This window comes from Thamnophis elegans, chromosome 12, assembly GCF_009769535.1.
Source record: "Thamnophis elegans isolate rThaEle1 chromosome 12, rThaEle1.pri, whole genome shotgun sequence".
In the NCBI taxonomy this organism is placed as follows: Eukaryota; Metazoa; Chordata; class Lepidosauria; order Squamata; family Colubridae; genus Thamnophis; species Thamnophis elegans.
This window is the reverse complement of record NC_045552.1, coordinates 6,711,440-6,730,511: the sequence shown is the minus strand read 5'-3', so window position 1 is coordinate 6,730,511 and position 19,072 is coordinate 6,711,440. Positions and strand designations below refer to the sequence as shown.

At 46.6% G+C, this 19,072-nt stretch overlaps 1 protein-coding gene across 1 annotated transcript; it reads left to right on the top strand.

The window, feature by feature from the left end:
- Positions 1-6,805: 6,805 nt before the first annotated feature.
- Positions 6,806-18,181, top strand: ZNF575 (zinc finger protein 575). The gene is made up of 3 exons (XM_032228503.1): positions 6,806-6,879; positions 14,905-15,018; positions 16,137-18,181. Exons 2-3 carry the CDS (start codon positions 14,937-14,939, stop codon positions 16,832-16,834), a joined length of 780 nt encoding a protein of 259 aa, XP_032084394.1. The 5' UTR covers positions 6,806-6,879; positions 14,905-14,936; the 3' UTR covers positions 16,835-18,181.
- The last annotated feature ends 891 nt before the right edge of the window (positions 18,182-19,072 follow it).

Here is a 19,072-nt window from a genome sequence, read left to right as displayed (position 1 = left end):
TCTATCTATCTAACCTCTCAGTATCTAGCCTCTCACTATCTATCTATCTATCTCTATCTATCTATCTATCTATCTATCTATCTATCTATCTATCTATCTATCTATCTATCTATCTATCTATCTAGCCTCTATCTATCTAGCTCTCAGTATCTAGCCTCTCACTATCTATCTATCTATCTATCTATCTATCTATCTATCTATCTATCTATCTATCTATCTATCTATCTATCTATCTATCTATCTATCTATCTATCTATCTATCTATCTTATCTATATATCTATCTATCTATCTATCTATCTATCTATCTATCTATCTATCCTCTGTCAATCTAGCCTCTCAGTATCTAGCCTCTCACTATCTACTATCTATCTATCTATCTTCTATCTGTCTTTCTATCTATCATTATCTATATCTATCCTATATCTATCTATCTATCTATATCTATCTATCTATCTATCTATCTATCTATCTATCTATCTATATATCCTCTTAAATCTCTCTCTAATATATCCTTCCCCAAAAATCAAGGCAATTCAGCAGTAATTATCATCCCATCTTTCCTTAGCAATTGGAAAATCTTTTTTTTTCTTCCCGTGTTTGTAAGAGCAAGGGTTAACATGTGACTTTCTTAAGGCAGCGATACCATTATAAATTATTCTGACAGCCTTGATTTATACCGACTGCCATAGAACTCCTGCCGAGAGTCACGTAAACGCCTTCTTTGAATAAACCTATCAATTCACACAGATCATTCGATTGCTTAAGAAGTCTTAAGATTTTTTTTTCTCCTATGAATTTCCTTAGTCTACTATAAGGGGTATCAAACTCAAGGCAGGATCCAACCCACGCAGTGCTTAGATCTGGCCCATGGGGCTGGGCTGGAAATATCAAAGGACCGGCCCACAGTGCCTCTGCCAGCCGAAATGAGGCAAGGGGGGGGGGGAGCAAGTACACCCATCTCCCACAGCCAGGGCCAGATTTAGATGAAAAGCGGCCCTAGGCTATTCCACTTATGAGGCCCTTTCACCTCCCATTTTTAAGTTTGTAAATTACATGAGAGACAATAAAATACATCATTACTGTGATATATATCAATATATATCAATATATATAGCTGGCCTCCCGACAGAGGCGGCTCTGCTCTGCGGCAAAGGCAGCGAGGCCAGCCGCCTCCCCTGCTGCGCTCAGCTGCCCGGCTCGGCCCCCTCGCCCTCACCTGCCTGGCCGCTGGGGGCTCTGCGTCGACGGGGCGGCTAGGGAGCGGCCGCGCCTCTTGCCCGACCGCCGGTGCCGGGAACGGGCGGGCTCCCCAACTGCCGCGGCACTGGAACAATCTTAACCAATACATTTTTATGTTTGTTTATTAGTCATATGCGTAGAATTTCTCCTATTTTTGGTTCAGTGTTTTAGTGTTCACTGTTTTTAGAATAGTGTAATTTTGATTTTGCTAACAATTTGAATGTAGGGCCCTCTTGATCTTGAGGCCCTAGGCTGAAGCCTAGTTAGCCTATAGGAAAATCCGGCCCTGCCCACAGCCCATTTTCAGCCAGCCGAGTGCTGCAGGAGGGTGTGTAGTAGATCCCGGTCTACTGGTTGACTCATATGGCAATCTGAATTAGAAACTAGTCAACTGCATTGAACTGAGAGAACTGTATGAACCCAAGATAGCCTATGTGATAAGGAGTGTTGTTCTGTTGACCTCAGAAGTCACGTGAAGCCTGACAATTCACTTTGCTGGAATAAAACCCTGGGATAATAAACATGGGTGTGACTTTTACGAGTTCACGAATAAGTTATTTATTCACCCATGATGCTCCGTCTCTTTCTTCAAACTGTTTATCAATGGCCTTTGCTCCAAAGTACGTTTGAAAAACAGGGCAAAGCACAAAGAAATAGAAATCTAATCTATATACGGTATAATTTTTTAGCTATAATTCTGCAAGTTCATGGGTTATTCTGTAAGACTATGAATTTTCTGTTCTATCTATATATAACTGATACAAAGAAATGCAGAAGAAAGTATAATTGTCAATCAATCAGAACGGAGCTGGAAGACACCTTGGAGGTCTTCTAGTCCAGTGGTCCCCAACCCCCGTCCGCGGAACCGGTGCCGGGCCGTGGAGTACCTGGCACCGGCCGCGCAGCGGCCGAGGGCCATGATCGCTGCAGCGGCCGGGGGCCATATTTGCAAACTCTTTGTAGTCCTCATGAACGCGGCCCTTATCTCTTGCACCCCCCCCGCCGCCCCAGATGTGCGTGGGCTGGGGGGGCGAGGGGAGGCCCGATCTCCCCCCGCCCTCTTGCTCTCTGCTCGCCCCGGGAGGGAGGGGCGGCGGCGGCGGCGCCTCGGGCCCGAACTTGGGATGCGCTGGCGGAGGCTGCCTGGGAGAACGAAACTTTGTCCGCGGGACTCACACCCGGCCCCGCCTGCCCCGTGGAATGACGAGGGGGGGCAGGAGGGGGCGGCGGCGCTGCAGTTTCCTCCCAAGGAGAAACTAAGGTTGCGGGGGGGGAGGGGCGCACGCGTGGCCGTTTCGGGGGAACTTGGGGAGCTTCGCCGTTCCGAGAGGTGCTTCGCGCGCAGCCCCACCCAGGTGGGAGATGTTTTCCTCCGCCGAGGCGGGGAGGGGGGGGCTTTACGTAGACCGCGCGCGCAGCTCTGCCCCCCTCCTGGAGTGTCACCTGCCTCCCGCCCCTCCCCCCCGCGCTCCGCCGAAGCGCTTTTTGTGTCAGGCCGGCGGGGCTCTCGGGACCCTTCGCCGCAGCCCGCCTTCTCCCCCTTCTTCCCTCATGGAGCGCGGCGCGGAGGCCCACCCCCTCGGAAGCAGCCGGCCTCCACGCGCCAGCCGCCCGCCCGCCCGAAGTAGGGACACAGGGCCATCTTTTTCCCCCCCGGAACGCCTGCAGCGGGAAGAAAGGGCTGCCCGAGCGATGCGGATCGGCGGGGTCGGTTCCCCCTCCCTTTCCCCCGGCGGCCCGAGGAGGAGGAGGCGGGGCGGCCTCGCGGGCTGTCGGCCTTGGCGTGAAGGAAGCCCCCCCCCCTGCGGAACGCGCGCCCAGGATGGCCGCCTTCCCACCCGCCGGTCCGGAAGGCCGAGGGAGGCTCGTCTGACTGGTCCCGCGGCGATAAAAAGGTTGGGACCACTGTTCTAGTCCATCCCCCTGCTCAAGCAGGAGACCCTACACCATTTCAGACAAGTGGTTGTCTAGCCTTTTCTTGAACAACTTCTGAATGCAAGTTGTTCCACTGATTAATTGTTCTGTCAGGAAATGTCTCCTTCGTTCTAGGTTGCTTCTCCCTTGATTAGCTTCCATCCATTGCTTCTTGTCCTGCCTTCTGGTATTTTGGAGAATAGCTTGACTCTCTTATGAGATTTCTATTTCTATTTCTTAAATTTATAGGCCGCCCAATCCCGAAGGACTCCGGGCGGTTTACCAGAAATAAAATTTTAAGAAAAAGGTTAAAAAGACAAACAGAAGAGAACAAATTAAAAGAAACACATCATGCACCCAGTCTAAGTGGGGCTGGACCTCGGTCAGGAGGTCAACAGCCCCAGGCCTGCCAGAATAGCCAGGTTTTAATAGCTTTTCGGAAAGCCATGAGAGTGGGTAGGGGGTGATCTCTGGGGGTAGTTATTCCATAAGGCCGGAGCGGCAACAGAGAAGGCCCTCCTCCGAGGCGCCGCCAGCTGACATTGTCTAGCTGATGGCACCTGGAGAAGGCCCACCCTGTGCGATCTTATCGTCTTAGGGAGGTGTGCGGCAGAAGACGGTCTCGTAGATATCCGGGTCCTGAGCCATGTAGGGCTTTAAAGGTAATAACCAGCACCTTGAATTGTGCTCGGAGACCAATAGGGAGCCAGTGCAGCTCACGGAGGATAGGTGTAGTGTGGGTGTACCTTGGTACACCCAATACCACTCGTGCGGCTGCATTCTGGACTAATTGTAGTCTCCGAACACTGCAGGTTGTAGGTTGTCTTTGGATGGGTGACGAGAGGGTGCTGAAATGCCAGCAATTAGCACTTAATTATGACGAGTCTCCAATAACCTTAAGGGCAATTTTATTTGAATTTTATTTCCCCTTTATCTCTTTATAAGCAGCTCAAGGTAGCCAATACCCCTTCCTCCTTCTATTTCCCCCCACAGCAATAATCCTGCGAGATGGACTTGCTTGTGAATGATTGGCCCAAAGCACACAGTCGATTTTCATTCCTAAATCTGGACTATACAATTCACTGTCTCCTGATGGTGATTGGCCCAAAGTCACCCAGCTGATTTTTCAAACTGAGGTGGGACTCGAACTCACCATATTCTTGTTTTCTAGCATGGTTCTGTCGCCACTAAACCAAACTGGTTTTTACAGGTTGTTGAGTTACTACATGCAGCTTCTTTGTACAAACCTCATTCTTTCGTAGGACAAAGAGCTGCCAACTTCAATGTGTGGAGTTACAACAGTTTGTCTTTTTCTGAGATGCTCTTGGGAATTCCAGCAAGCAAGCAGCCCATTTAGGTGGGCAGAGAGCTTACAGCAAGTACAACGTGCAATTCCTATTTTGCACTGTCATGAGACGGGTGATGTAATTAAACCTAATTTCGGCAATTGCACCATTTTAATGTGGGGGTCAGCCAAATGTTAAAAAAAAAATCTAGACTTTTTTTTTGCAGCAAATGTTCAGAAAAGCATCTGAGCATAATTTGCATCATTTCAGTGATTCATACCGAGAGGAAATTGAGGAAAGATTGTACATGCACCAAGGCAGTACATGATGCAATGCAATCCCATAATCAGGTTTTGTTAGTTTTAACACACACAATACAGTTACTCTTTTCTTTTAAAAAAAAAATAAAGCTCTGTTTTGTTGGGCAACTTATATGAATGTGACCAAAGTAAATCCAGTCAAGTTTAGAGTACAAAATTGAAAAGTTTTGCTACATCCCTTCAAAGGGTCTCCTGGTTGGGGGTTGGATAGAATGGAATAGGAATAAGAATAAAGGTAAAGGTTCCCCTCACACATATGTGCTAGTCGTTCCCCGACTCTAGGGGGCAGTGCTCATCTCCGATTCAAAGCCGAAGAGCCAGCGCTGTCCGAAGACGTCTCCGTGGTCATGTGGCCAGCATGACTAAATGCCAAGGGTGTTACCTTCCCACCAGAGGTGGCTCCTATTTTTCTACTTGCATTTTTACGTGCTTTCGAACTGCTAGGTTGGCAAAGCTGGGACAAGTAACGGGAGCTCACTCAGTTACGCGGCGCTAGAGATTCGAACTGCAACTGTCAACCTTTCTGATTGACAAGCTCAGTGTCTCAGCCGCCATATCTCTTTTAGGAATAGAATAGAATAACAGAATTGGAAGGAACCTTGAAGGTCTTCTAGTTAACCCCCTGCTCAGGCACCACTTCAGATGACCTACAATGTCCTTTCCAACTCCGTTAATCTGTTAGAAAGGAAAAGAGAAAGGTCTTCATCAAACACTCTCGGATCCCCAGCGGGCAACAATGTTTTTTTTAAAAAAGTATTCCAGTACCCTGGTCCTTTTTCTTTTCTTTTCTTTTTGAGAAATTTTTTTATTGTTTTAGTTAAACAGAAAGAAAAATAAGAAAAAAAATCATCTTTCGTTACATCTTGTTAAAAGCGTATCGATTGGTTACAAATATATTCCGTGCGTTTCTTCCACAGTCCTTACCTATACTTCATTCAAATCATGTTGTACATTTTAAATCAAGAAAGAAAAGTTATATATTTTACTATCTCCGTACCATAATTCTCATTTGGTTACCATTGTTTAAACATGTTTTTATCTAGAATCATTTATATTATAAGACACAACCACCTACTGGCGTTCATTTGCAATTTCAATAAATCTCCAATACCATTACACCTTTATGACATGTTCTAAAATTAATTTGGTTAAGTAGGATATCTGAGCATTCCCCACCCTCCCTGTAACATACCTGTATGTATCATTAAATATTGTCCATTACATTTCATTGTTATTATTGTAGTTAACTAAAGGTTATTTACTAATTATCTCACCTCTCCTTTCCAGGCCCACACAATATTATAACTTTATAACCGTCTTTAAACAATGATTTATTAATAAGATTTTTTGGACTTTTCTTCAATCCCAAATTAGTTAATTATGGGCTAAGAAAATAAACATTAGACATCATTCTAAGACAATCTAAGAAATATTAACATTTCTACTTGACAATCACCCAGAATGTATATTAATATTTCTATGGTCTGGTTATTTATCCTAACTAGGGTTATTATTTCTCTATTAGTATCATAGTAAATTTATGTTAATGGATAAACATTCAGTGGTAATTTAAAACAGTCTAAAAGGTACTATAATAATTTCTACTTAATAATCAAACCTCGTCCTTTTTCTTAACTAGCAAACTGTTCCCTAAAATTGCTGAAAAGGTTTTGAAGCAGCTAAGCCCAGTGAAACTTCACTTTTTCCAACTGCCCGATTCGTTTAGTTCACTTATTGTCATTGCACATGGCACAACAAAATTAAATGCCGTCTTCAGTGTACATGATAACTATAACAATAAAAACACAAACATATATCCTTTATTACAAAAACTCAGGATCAGTGGAAAAAGAAAAAGAAAAAAAAAACTCTGCGGGACCGGGACACTCATTTAACTCGCCACGCAACTTTCCGAAAAAGTTCTGGAGGCGCATCTTAAAAACAAATGAGGTTACATTTTGTCCCTTACCGGCTGCCGTTCGACGTCATTTCTTTGCCCTTTTTTTTCCTTGGGCGAAACTATAAGGCCAAGGAACGGAGGGGGGAATCATCCCGGAACGTGGTTGTGTCCAGGCGAAGATTTTCTCAGCGAGGTTTGGCTCAGTTGATTCCCCTGCAGGTAGAATCGATGTGTTCGTTTCACTCGCGTGGCTGAGTTGCGTGTTTTTGCAGAACGTTTCCCTCCGCGCTTCGTTCTGTCCTTAAAAACGGGCATGCATTTTTTTAAAAAACATACATAACTTGCAACGAGTTTTTCCCCCCATCTCCCTTTCTTCCGCTTGCTTCGCTATCCTAAGAAAGCTCGCGTGGACAATTGCAGGCGACCTTTTTTTTGGGGGGGAGGGTTAGAAGTGCCAACCGCTTTTTAGGATCGGGTGCAAACTCCGGCGGGGCTGCATTCACACAACCTGGATAAACAAACCCGGGGTTTGCATTCGCAACCAGCTTGCAAACCTTGGTTAGTTGGATTTAGCCTGCTAGGTATGAATGCAATCCGTGTGTAAATGCAGTTTGGTTAGGTTTTTTTTGTTTTTTTTAATGGTTGTGGATTCTTGCGCAAATCCCCAGAAAAGGGGGCGTCTTGTGTGAACCAGTTGCGTGATCATGATTGCTAAAGGCGGGGATCGGGAGAAGATCCACAGCTGCGTGATTACAAAGACTAATTGCAAGAAATCCTCATGACATTATGCTCCTCTTATTCTGCAACTTAACCCCCGTGTTCTATTGTTGCCCCGTTCTGGTTTCCCAGGGTGTGGCACTACAACTCTCCGTATTCCCAACCAGCGAGTTGAGAGTGACCCCAAAATAGACGTTATTGATTAAAAAAAAAAAGGCATGTTTGATTTAATTTTGAAATCACCCAAAGAACTTTGGTTGCATTTGAGCGGGGATGAAAAATAGAAAATATGGAAGAAAATTAGAATTTAGCATCGTTGGCTTTCTTGGAAGCAAACTAAGATAGGAAATAAGAGTCGTCTGGAATGGGAACTGAGAAGAGAGGCTGTGATTACAAGCTATAATCTGGCTTTTTGACCCAGCCACCAGGGTTTGACATGATGGTTTGGGAGATTTACCTGGCTGTAATTGAACAAACTTAGGTTTAGTAGGATGTATAACTTTACCTGTCTGTAATTGAGCAGACCAAGGTTTAGAAGAATGCATAAGCTTCATTTATCTGTAATTGAGCAGACCAAGGTTTAGAAGAATGCATAAGCTTCATTTATCTGTAATTGAGCAAACCAAGGTTTAGAAGGATGCATAAACTTCATTTATCTGTAATTGAGCAAACCAAGGTTTAGAAGGATGCATAAACTTCATTTATCTGTAATTGAGCAAACCAAGGTTTAGCAAATGCATAAGGTCTGCCACAGACTGTATACACAACTGGCAGAGGAGGCCAAGAGGAAGACTTCTGCAGGGATGGGTTACCTTGCCTCTGCCTGCGTTCACACAACACCTTCATTTAGTTTCTGGACCATCTCTTGCTGACCACACAGTATACCAGGCTAAAAACCAGGAAACGGTGAGTTCTCATCCCACCTTAGCCATGAAAAACATGGCTAAGGTGGGAAACTTGGGGGAATCTTCCCTCTTTTGGTGCCCAGCCCACCTCACAGAGTTATTGTAGGGAAAAGAGTAAGAAGGAGCATTAGGTATACAGATAGTCCTCTACATACGGCCACAGTTGACCCCAAAATTTATGTTGCTAGGGGAGACATTTGCTAAGGGAATTTTGCCCCATTGTACGACCTTTCTTGCCGGAGTTGTTAAGCGAATCACAGAAGTTCTTATGTTAGTCATGGGGGTCATTAAGTGAATCTGGGTTTTGCTGGTGAGAAGGTGGCAAAAGGGTCCCACGTGACCTCAGGCTACCGGTCATAAATACAAACCAGTTGTCCAGCATCCAGATATATCCCATGACCACGGTCGTAAGTTTGAAAAAGGGGGTCAAAAGTCTCTTTTTCAGTGCAGTTGCAACTCCCAACGGTCCCTAAGCGAACTGTTGTTAAATGGAGGACTACCTGTATTCAATGCCTTGAGTTATTTATTTTAAAAAAAAGCAAGAAAGATGTTAGCCACAAAGAGAAAAAAAACCAACTCAAGGAGAGCACTTTCCCCAGATGCCCCCAAGCGGCTGACCCGGGTTCAGGCGCGTTGTGTGAACGCAGCCAGGGAAAGCTGCTTCCGTCACGGCTACCTCATCGCCCGCCTGCCTCTCTCCGCCGAGAGACAAAATCCCGGGAAGGTGCCGATTGGCCGAGCGCGGCGGAGCCTCCCCGCGGCGGCTTGGCTGGCCTTAAACGCCTAGCCTCTCCGGGCTCCGGCTCTGGAAGGGATGCGGTGGGGCGCTGCGCCCGGATCCCCGCGGGGACAGCATGACCCGGCGCGATCGGCTAATGAAGGGAAGACCCCAGAGGCAGCCTGAAGCTGGCGCTGATGCCCGGCCGGGTGAGTGGTGGGGGAGGAAGGATGCAAGGAGGAGGAGGAGGATGCCCGTTGCAGGCGATGCTGGGGAGGGTGGCGATGGTGGAAGCCCCCTTCCCATCCAGCTGGGCTTCGCGCGGGGGCGAAAAGGAGGATGAGGAGGGGGGAGGTCTGTCCCTCTCCCACCCCGCTGCTCACTCTGTCTTTTAACTTGGGTGCATTGCAGCAAAATCTGCTTTCTGTCGTGTTTGGGGGGGGGGGGGGGAATCACACTGGCACACAATTTCAGGCCATATTGATGGAGGGGGCGGTTAGGGGTGGGTGGGCGCAGGAGAATAGCAGCCTGTTGGGGGCGGGGGAAAGGGTCAGCCTGACAGATCCAGAGGGGATGCTTCCCCCCCCCCCCTCTTTGCCGAGAGGGTTGTTCCTTGCAATACAGGCAACCCTGGGAAGTGAATTCATCTATTTTATTCATTTTGTTTCATTTTATTTGTTTAGTTTGTCAAACGCGTAGGAGATAACAGGTATAATAAGCATAAATATGGACCTGAGCACAGGAAATGTTCGGGCAAAGGGAGGTCAGAAAGGAAGAGGCTCACCCACCAAATCCGGGGTTTAAAACTAGCCAGGTTTCGCTCTTGGTGAATGTCACCATGTTAGTGGAGGTCTGAGTACTGTATATTGTGTGAACCTGGTTGGGGGCAGGTTCTTGTTTTACAGGACTTGGGCATTGGGCCTGGTTGAATGTGATGGCAGCCTTCTATAGAATAGAATGGAATAGAAAAGAAATTAGAATAGAGTAGAGTAGAATAGAATAGAATAGAATTCTTTATTGGCCAAGTGTGATTGGACACACAAGGAATTTGTCTTTGGTGCTTATGCTCTCAGTGGACATAAGGAGAATAAAGTACATTCATCAAGAACAATAGAATAGAATAGAATAGAATAGAATAGAATAGAATAGAATAGAATAGAATAGAATAGAATAGAATTCTTTATTGGCCAAGTGTGATTGGACACACAAGGAATTTTGTCTTTGGTGCAGATGCTCTCACCGTACATAAAAAGACAAGATACATTCGTCAAGAATTATAAGGTGCAGCCCTTAATGATAGTCATGGGGTACAAATAAGCAATCAGAAAAGAATATCAATTGTAAGGATACAAGCAACAAAGCTGCAGTCCTAAGTGGGAGGAGATGGGTGATAGGAACGATGAGAAGACTAATAGTAATAGTAACACAGCCTCAGTGAATAGTTTGACAGTGGTGAGTGAGGGGATTATTTGTTTAGCAGAAGGATGGCGTTCGGGGGGGGGGGGAACTGTTCTTGCATCTAGTTTTTCTGGTGTGCAATGCTCTATAGCATCATTTTGAGGGTAGGAGTTGAAACAATTGATGTCCAGTAGCTCCATTGGACGCTGTGTTAAAATTCACATGAACGCTAAACTGAGTGTTTCTCAACCTTGACAGATTGAAGACAGGTGGGCTTTGATTCCCGGAATTCCCCCGACAGTGTATGTGACTCTCCAATTCTGGGAGTTGAAGTCCACCCAGTGAAATGGTATAGGGTTTCCTGCTTGAGCAAGGGGTTGGACTAGAAGATCTTTAAGATCCCTTCCAGCTAAATTGAAATTGAAATTGAAATTTAATAAATTTGTATGCCGCCCAATCTCACAGGACTCTGGGCGGCTTACAGAGATAAGATAAAAAAGTTAAAAATTAAGAATAAAAAGTACAGTTTTTAAAATAACACACCATCCATTCTGTCTAGGTGGGACTGGACATTGATCAACAGCCCCAGGCCTGCCGGAACAGCCAGGTTTTGGTGGCTTTTCGGAAGGCCGAGAGAGTGGAAAGGGTCCGGATCTCTACGGGTAGATCGTTCCAAAGGGCCGGAGCAGCTACAGAGAAGGCTCTCCCCCGGGGAGTCGCCAGCCGGCATTGTCCGGCCAACGGCACCCGGAGGAGGCCCAACCTGTGAGATCTTGTTGGTTGTTGGGAAGTATGTGGCAGGAGGCGGTCTCTCAGATAGCCAGGTCCTAAAACATGTAGAGCTTTAAAAGTAATGACTAGCACCTTGAAGCGCGTTCGGAGACCAATAGGGAGCCAGTGCAGCTCGCGGAGGATGGGTGTAACACGGGTGTATCTAGGTACACCCAATATCGCTCGCGCGGCTGCATTCTGGACCAACTGTAGTCTCCGAACACTCTTCAGGGGCAGCCCCATGTAGAGCGCATTACAGTAATCAAGCCTTGAAGTGACAAGGGCATGAGTGACTATTCTGATTGACAGTTTATTCTATCCTATTCTAATTTTCCATTCTATTCTAATTCTCGACTCTACTCCTACTCTACTCTACTCTACTCTACTCTACTCTACTCTACTCTACTCTACTCTACTCTACTCTACTCTACTCTACTCTTTCCACTCCAGTCTATTGTCCTTTCTTCAAGTTGCCAAGATTGAGAAAACACTGCCTTAGTAAGTTGCAAGAACCAGGCCCTTAGCTTACGGATCAGTGTATTCTGCACACGATGCAGAGAGACAGTGTTGTGTGAAGACAGCCATAGAGAGATTGAGAAGTTGCTTGTTTCAATAAACATCTGTGGAATATGAAAGTATGCCATGAACTACTCTCAATTTGATATTTGGCATCTTAAAAAGTGTTCCTCGCCGTTCTAGGCAGGTTGCGGCCTTGAAACTGCCATTTGAATATTTGCAGTTCTCCTCCGGACACCCTCAAACAATCGAGTCCCAAGAGCGGGCTTCCAGATGTTCTGGGGTTCAGCATCCTCTGGCCTCCATCTGGTTGGCCGCGGGCAAGGCATTTTGGGGGTTGTAGTCCCACCTTCCAGGGCTTTCTGGACACCAGGGTGGAAATACACCCACATATCCCAAGTCTGCATCTTCTAACGCCCAATTTTGGTTTTGAAAAATGGGAGGGGTTGGGCCCTCCAGTTCCAGAGAGTCCTTCCATCTCTGGTTGTTCAAGCCCCCATTTTTCTTGTTGACTGCCCCCCCTCCCTCCTCCCCCTTGCTCAGAAGCAGCTGAATTCTGGTAGCACATCTCATTTCTCCATCAACATATACTAGTTACTCCACTCCGGGCCTGTATTCGGAACATGTTGCCATAGCAACTCCACACTTATGTCAAGTTGAGCAATAGCAGAATCAGTGCCGTAATTGGATCTCGGGGCCTTGTGATACAAGGGAGAGCAGCCCTTAAGGGAACTAAAGCTATGGAAAATGCTGCTGGTTAACGGAGGCCTAATCTATATACAATCCCCCCCCCCCCCAAAAAAAAACCCCTACTCCATGCCAAACCTAAGATGGGTTTGCAAACAAATTTTGCCTCCTGATGTGTTATGGCGTGGAGGGGTAGGAGGGGAAGAAGGAAGAGTTGAGTAGGAAGGAAGAGGGGTGAAAAGCCTGCCAAATTGCATTATAGGTAGTCCTTGACTTACAGCCATTCATTTAGTGGCCAAAGTTACAAAAAGCGGCTTGACGGCCATTGTTCAGAGTCACCACCTTTGCAGTATCGCCCGTAATCACCTGATTGAAATCTAAACGCCTGGCCACTGGTTCGTACGTGCCGTATTTGTGACGGCTGTCGTGTCCCGGGGTCACATGTATTCCCATTTTGTGGCCTTCTGACAAGCCAAGTCAATGGGGAAACCAGACTCGCTTAACAACCAAGTGACTTAAAGTTATCAACTGCAGGGATTCACTTAACCAACTGTGGCGAAAAAGGTTGTAAAATGGGGCCAAGGCAGGGGTGGGTTTCAGGCGGTTCGCGGCGGTCCCTGCAAACCGGTTGGTCGGCAAATCCGGAAGTAAGTAACTTCCGGGAACGCCGAAGGGTCCGCCCGCCTGCCCACGTTTCTTACCCGGTTTTGACGTTCTGCACTTCCACGCATGCGCAGGTTGCATACAGCACCTGCGCGATCCTCCAGGAGCAGCTGGAGCATCGCACAGACGCTAGTACGCATGCGTGCACTGCGTGTGTGCACGAGGACGCCGCCGGCCCCATTCCAGCCGAACCGGTTGGAACGGGGCGAGAAACCCACCCCTGGGCCAAGGTCACTTAACAAATCTCTCAACAATGGAAATTTTGGGCTCCGTTAAATAAGTCACGGACTACCTGTATAATAAGGAAATTTGGGTTTTCTTATTTTCGGGGGGGGGGGGATTCCCCCAAAAGCAAATGATGGAATAGATGATGTTTCAATATAAACAATTTTCACCCAATATTATGAATCGGATTCCCCTATTGTGTGCATTTTATTGTGCCTTTCTTCCATGGTCAAACATTTGAGTTTAGCCTCAACTGATATTTATGCAGTTAAGTAAAATCTAATTTAAACATCAACTTCTAGGTCTGTTAAATACAAGGGATCCAAAGTATGCAGAGGATATCTTATTCTCCAGACCTTTTATTATTTATAATCCTTGTTTAGTGATCACAATTGGGACCAGCAACTCTTGGCAAAATAGTTGCTAAGTAAAACTACAGCTATGCTTAGTTTTGCTCTACTGGTAGTCCTCAACTTATAGCGTAATTGATCCGACCATTTCAATTGAAAATCACAATGGTCATAAAATGAATAAGCACATAACTGATTTTGCAAGTTGTTTTTTTTTGGCAGCGGTCATTAAACAAACATGGCAGTCATTAAGTGAGCCCATTGTTTAGGTGATACATTTTGGCCGGAAACCAGAAGCAAACACCAGTTTCTAACAAAAACATTATAAGACTTAAGTCTTGTGACGTGAGTGACGCAAACAGTCGTAAATGCAGGCCATTTGCCGAGTGCCCCAAATGTGGTCACATCACCGCAGTGGGTGGATGAGCGGACGGACGTCAGATCTTCGAATCCGTGCCACAAGTCCCATTTTCAGGCTCCGTCGTAAATTTGAATGGTCGCTAAGCAACCCATTATTAGTCGAGGGCTACCTGTAAAGACCTGAATGGGACGTTAAATAGGAAGAATGGTCCCAAAGTTACTTTTTCACCAGTGCTGAAACTGCAAACGGACACTAAAAGGGGCAGTTGCTAAACGAGGACCTGTCTTCACTGCTGGATTTCTAGTAGTCGGCAAGATAATTTTTAGGCATGCGTCGTTCTCTGAGGAGCAGGTTGATAAAACTGTGGCATGACAAAACCGCGCTCGACTAAAGCGTGCCCGATTAAACCGCGTCGCTGATGTCATCAACAGGGCAACAACAACGAGCGCGGAGAAAGAAGGGTGCTTTAAATAGCGCTTTGAAAGCAAGCTGATTCAAGTTAAGGTAAGGGTTAGGTTTAGGGTTAGGTTTAGGGTTAGGTTTAGGGTTAGGTTAAGAGTTAGGGTTAGGTTTAGGGTTAGGTTAAGGGTTAGGATTAGGTTTAGGGTTAGGTTAAGGGTTAGGTTTAGGGTTAGGTTTAGGGTTAGGTTTAGGATTAGGTTTAGGGGGGTTAGGTTTAGGGGTTAATTTTAGGTTTAGCGTTTACAGCGTGCTTCTGTCTCCGTGCTGTTGTCGCGCTGTGATGACGTCAGCTACGCGGTTTCGTCGAGCGCCCTTTAGTCGAACGCGGTTTTGTGATGGAACCGATAAAACAAGCCCTCTTATGTTTTGGGTAGTTGCCTTTTCTGAAAGGATGTATAAAGCTGTTGAAAACTGAACCTGATTCCCCCCCCCAACTCCCCCCTCCCCACTTTATTCCCCCCATACCTGCAGGTTATATTCTCACCCGACCAACCCTTGTCCTCATGCTGGAAAGGGGGGAAGAGCCCTGTGTGAGCAATAGCAAGAACGGAGTGGGGAACAACCCGCTGAGTAGCAGTGTCACAGGTAAGGAAGGGCTGGGCGAGGAATGTGGATATTTTTATCGCCTGCACAAACAACGCAAACAATTGCGTTTCTCCAAAGTGGGCAGATCCCAAATAATCCCCTCCATTGAACCTCTGCCTAATGTCAAATATAGGTCGTCCTCATTTACCGACTATAATTGGGGACTGGGAAGCCTGTCACTAAGCGACAGAGCAAATAAAGCATAAAAATTGATGTGACTGCCTCAACTCAACAATGACAGTTCCGGCCATTCCCCATTGCTGTCGTCAGGCGAATCCTAGCAGCCTGACAAAGGACGGTAGTTGCGAACTATCTCGAAAGACGGTGCGCCGGGACTTTGCTAGAGAGGAATTCACCATAAATTAAATAAAAGGGGTTCAAGGACTCGGCTTCATGCTGTTGGGGAAGCCTACGTCCAGTGGTGGGATTCAGCCAGTTCGCACCTATTCGGGAGAACCGGTTGGTAACTTTCTAAGCAGTTCGGAGAACCGGTTGTTGGAAGAAATCTCCTTTTGTTTTTCCCCACTTTCCAGGGCTAATCCTGTAAGGAAGGCAGGAAGGGAACATCCTGGTGTTGTTTCTAGCCTAATATTTACTGTCCTGCTTACAGAAACTGCCTCTCCGGTTCACCCTTATTCCGTTGTAACAGCTAAGGCAAAACGCCCATTGACATGAGTGACATTGAGTTGGCCACACCCACCCAGTCACAAGACCACCAAGCCATGCCTACCCAGCTGGTCATTAGGGAAGAGGACTGGTTGTTAAATTATTTGAATCCCACCACTGCCTAGGTCAGTGGTGGCGCAGTGGTTAAATGCAGCACTGCAGGCTACTGCTAGATCAGCAGTTCAGTGGTTCAAATCTCACCGGCTCAGGGTTGACTCAGCCTTCCATCCTTCCGAGGTGGGTAAAATGAGGACCCAGATTGTTGGGGGCAATATGCTGACTCTCTGTAAACCGCTTAGAGAGGGCTGAAAGCCCTATGAAGCGGTATATAAGTCTACTGCTATTGCTATAGGTCAGAACACAAACAACCGAACAAACTTAAGGTAGGAAAATGGGACACTTGAAGTATCCTCTATTTTTTTTAAAAAAAGAAAATTCTCCCTTCCTTCCAGATTCTCAAGCCTTGAAAGAGAACACCAAGACTCCTTCGCCCTCGGCTCTGTCTTCCCCACCCGCCACGGAGACTCCCAAGCCACCCCGTCCCCGGCGCCGGCGCCCTCCCGCCGTCCTGCCTTCCGATCGTCCCTATCAATGCAAAGACTGTGGCAAGCGCTTCGTGTATCGCTCCAAACTGGCTACCCACCAGTGGACCCATTGCGCCGAGCGGCCCTATAAATGCCCCGACTGTCCCAAGAGTTTTAGTTACCCATCCAAGTTGGCTGCCCACCGACGTACGCACACTGGGGAACGCCCCTTCCCCTGCTCCTTGTGCCCCAAGCGCTTCGGGCACCGCTCCAAGCTGGCCGCCCACCAGTGGATCCACACGCCGGAGCGCCCGTACAAATGTGCCGATTGCCCCAAGAGCTTCTGCTACCCTTCCAAGCTGGCCGCCCACCGCCGTACGCACACGGGCCAGCGGCCGTACCCCTGCAGCCGCTGCGGGAAGAGCTTTTGCTACCCTTCCAAACTGGCTGCTCATCAGCAGATCCACGCGGCCACCGCCGCGGGGAGGCCTTACCCATGCATGCGCTGCAGCAAGAGTTTCCGGCAGCTGCGCAACCTCACCCTTCACCAGCGGGTGCACGAGGATGGAGAAGCAGGCGATGGCTTAACCCAGGACAAAAGCCACAGCAGTGGAGACAGGCCTTAAGCTGGAACCGCTGGGCTGTGCGAGGGCGCAGGAAGAAACTTGGAATAATTTGAAAACTTGGCAGCTGCGGGGATGGTTGTAAATAATGGAAAGTTATGGCGGAGGTCAGGGTTGCACCGTAACCTCCAGCAACCCGTAACTTCTCTGTTCTCATCTTTGATGGCAAAATGCCACATAACAGGCTCCCTTTCAGAGGCCGAGTTGTTCGCACCGTGCTGAAGACTGCTCTGGTAACCTTGTTTCTGCCATTCTACAACCTTGTTTAAGTTATGCAGACTTCTGCACCTTTGTGATTTGTTTTGCTTCAGTTTTAACTTTCCAGTTCTCGCCAAACACAATCCCGATCACCCCTATAGTCGACATCATTTGCGTGGCAACGAAACGAAAACCTCCGTTGAGATTCCCCCACTAATCACATTTCAAGAAGTGCACCGATCCTCACTGTCAGCAGAGCAGAATCTGTTTTATGTGTTTCGCACACAAGGAGGCACCTCTGTCTGTGCCCTGTATAGTTTTGTTTTATGCTCAATTGGTGCATGCTTGTGTCAGAATGTGGAACTCCGCATACCTGTAATCCAAGGGTCTATAAAATTTATATCTTCACTGTGCATTATACAGAGGGGCTCTGTTGCAGCCTCCTTGAGCAGTCAACCTTTGGCCATGGAAATTGGAGGTTTAATATGCATGAACTGAGCGCATCGTATTGGATATGAGCTGCGTCAACTTTTAAGAAGAAAATCTCTTGATTATTTTTTTTTTTTTTTACAAAACGAAAGCTGTGTCTGACAACGTGGCGATTGGTGGAAATCCACCAGTGGGATGGCTTAAAAGACACAAATTCCAGGAAAGAGAAGGCAACATTTATGTTTTAAAGGGTTGTAGAAGCAGAAAAATTATTTGACAAATTCACATCACCCTCCAGGTTTACACATGGCATCAAAAGATGCCTCAGGGCACTTCAGGATTAATGTGGGTAGTGCATTAAGGGTGAAGCAAGTGCATCAGTAGCACACATAGAAAGCAGATTTTACACATGAATTTCTCAAGCTAAAAAAAGGCTGTATAATTTTATTTTCACCATGTAGTACACACAATTTTGTAGCCTGCTTCCTTGTTTACTCCTGTGTGTTTGGTTTATTTGTACCACATGCCTAAAGACACCAAAAGTTTCCATGTTGCCCTCATTATTGAAATATTAAGTTCCCTCTCGGATTTTTCTCTCCATCTGTTTCTCCTCCGTGCTCTTCTAGTCCGCTTTTCACTACTCTCCACAATTAATACACTTTTTTTTTTCTCACTAGCTAGTAAAACCTAATACAGGTAGTCCTCGACTTACGAACACCATTGAGCCCAAAGGTTCAGTTGCTAAGCGAGACATTTAAGGGAGTTTGCTCCATTTCACAATCTTTCTTGCCAATGCCATTGAGTGAATCACTGCCGTTGTTACTTTAGTAACACGGTTGTTAAGTGAATTTGGCTTCCCCGTTGACTGTTGGTCGGAAGATAATCACATGACCCTGGTACTCTGCTGCCGTCATAAATATGAGTCATTTGCCAAGCGTTTGAATTCTGATTGTGAGACCGTGGGGATGCCGCCACTGTTGTAAGGGTAAAAACGGCTGGGTGTTATTTTCTCCAAAGTTGCTGTTGTAACGGTCACAAAATGAACTGTTGTAAGCCGAGGACTACCTGCCATGCATCTTTCCACTTCCCCACAAACTAGCACCGACTTGACTCCCCTATAATTCAGATTTGGGTGAAAGGCAGGTGGAAGTATGTGTGATTGGTTCCTACTCTGTAGCCGATACTAAAAAAAAAAAGTACCGTATATACTCGAGTATAGGCCGACCCGAATATAAGCCGAGGCACCTAATTTTACCACAAAAAACTGGAAAAGTTATTGACTCAAGTATAAGCCTAGGGTGGGAAATGCAGCAGCTACCGGTAAATTTCAAAAATAAAAATAGATACCAATAATGTTTTTGAATATTTATTTCAAAGAAAAACAGTAAACTAGCGGTGTATTCAATGAAATACTTCACTCACCTCATGATGCTGATGTCCCGCTGTGATGATGATGTCCCGTGCAGCCGCGGGAGCGATGTCCCGCCTCCTATGACACACGGCACAGTGATTCCTATCATTGGATCACTGTACCAGAGGAGGTGGGACATCGCTATGTGGCTGCTTGCCATAACAAGGAGGAGGTGGGACATCGTTGCAGAGCGGCAGGAGGGG

Excerpts from the sequence above, each read along its gene's own strand:
- ZNF575 (XM_032228503.1), top strand. The coding sequence starts at position 14,937 with ATGCTGGAAAGGGGGGAAGAGCCCTGTGTGAGCAATAGCAAGAACGGA. Across the intron at positions 15,019-16,136 it reads GCTGAGTAGCAGTGTCACAG|ATTCTCAAGCCTTGAAAGAG; the intron begins GTAAGGAAGGGC and ends CCTTCCTTCCAG.